General features: G+C 53.9%; 1 protein-coding gene across 1 annotated transcript in view; it reads right to left on the bottom strand.

Annotated features, from left to right (window-relative positions):
• Positions 1-1,589, bottom strand: part of KCNN1 (potassium channel, calcium activated intermediate/small conductance subfamily N alpha, member 1) — a 58,321-nt gene that overhangs the window by 23,668 nt on the left and 33,064 nt on the right. Inside the window, exons 4-5 of the mRNA XM_011925911.1 lie at positions 1,228-1,262; positions 997-1,126 (exon numbers count right to left, since the gene is read on the bottom strand). Coding sequence (XP_011781301.1) covers positions 997-1,126; positions 1,228-1,262 — 165 coding nt within the window. The remainder of the gene's footprint in view (positions 1-996; positions 1,127-1,227; positions 1,263-1,589) is intronic.

The raw sequence follows: 1,589 nt of genomic DNA, 5'->3' as shown, positions 1-1,589 counted from the left end.
CAGAGTCTTGCTCTGTTGCCCAGGCTGGAGTGCAATGGCTCGATCTCAGCTCACTGCAACCTCCACCTCCCAGGTTCAAGTGATTCTCCCACCTCAGCCTCCAGAGTAGCTGGGATTACATGCACCCGCTATCATGCCTGTCTAATTTTTGTATTTTTGTAGAATGGAGTTTCACCATGTTGACCAGGCTGGTCTTGAACTGCTGACCTCAAGTGATCCACCCGTCCTGGCATCCCAAAGTGCTGGGATCACAGGTGTGATTTTTGGCTATTTTGAACAGTGCTGTTATCAACATGCATGTGCGGCCGGGCATGGTGGCTCATGCCTGTAAAGTCTCAGCACTTTGGGAGAGTAAGGTGGGCCGATCACTTGAGCCCACGAGTTTGAGGCCAGCCTGGGCAATATGGCCAGACACCGACAAGACAATAGAAAAATTAGTCAGGTGTGGTGGTGTGCAGCTGTAGTCCCAGCTACTCGGGAGGCTATGGCAGGAAAATCTCTTGAACACAGGAGGTCAAAGCTATGACCGCATCACTGCACTCCAGTCTGGGCAACAAGTGAGACCCCATCTCAAAAACTAAACAAATAGGCCAGGAGCAGTGGCTCACACCTGCAATCCCAGCACTTTGGGAGGCTGAGGCAGGTGGATCACTTGAGATCAGGAGTTCGAGACCAGCCTGGCCAACATGGTGAAACCCCATCTCTACTAGAAATACAAAAATTAGCAAGGTGTGGTGCCGTGCACCTGTAATTCCAGCTACTCGGGAGGCTGAGGCAGGAGAATCGCTTGAACCCAGGAGGCGGAGGTTGCAGTGAGCCAAGATCGCGCCACTGCACTCCAGCCTGGAAACAACCCGTGTGTTCCCAGAGTTCCAGCTCGGCTCCTCACTTTCTCACTACCTGTTCTTTTTTGTAAATAATCAATGAAAATTAAAGGTGGGCTGGTGTCGGGGGTTTGAAGAGAGGAGCTGCTTCCTGGCAGCATTCAGCACTGACCTGGATCTCCCTGGCGTGGTAGAGGACAACGAGACCTAGCAGGATCGCCGTGGAGAGGCTGATGAGGCATTTGAGTGCGAATGAGTACAGAGACTCCTGGGTAAAGAGAGAGGACACAACCGGGTGGATGCTGGAGTTGGCGGGCCGGCGGCCCTCCCATCCCCCTACCCTGGCTCCTGGGCATGGGAGTCAGCCAAATGGGGCTCTTCCCAGTGGCTTCTCCCACTGTACCCCGAATTTCTGCTAGTTCCCCAGTCCTGGGGCCACTGTGTGTGAAACAGCTTATCAGGGCTGGGCGTGCAGCAGGTGCTGTGTTCAGGAAGTGGTGCTCTCCTGTCCTTATTCCTAGGGACCGGGCTGACAGCAAAATGTGTCCAGTGCTTCACAGTTTATGAGGCCTGGCCTCACATGGGCACAGCACTTCACAGTTCACAAGGCCTGGCCTCACATGGGCACAGCACTTCACAGTTCACAAGGCCTGGCCTCACATGGTCACGGCACTTCACAGTTTATAAGGCCTGGCCTCACATGGGGACAGCACTTCACAGTTTGTAAGGCCTGGCCTCACATGGGACAGCACTTCACAGTTTATA

This window comes from Colobus angolensis, unplaced genomic scaffold (assembly GCF_000951035.1).
Source record: "Colobus angolensis palliatus isolate OR3802 unplaced genomic scaffold, Cang.pa_1.0 Scaffold66, whole genome shotgun sequence".
NCBI lineage: Eukaryota > Metazoa > Chordata > Mammalia > Primates > Cercopithecidae > Colobus > Colobus angolensis.
This window is presented reverse-complemented; position numbering and strand designations above follow the sequence as displayed.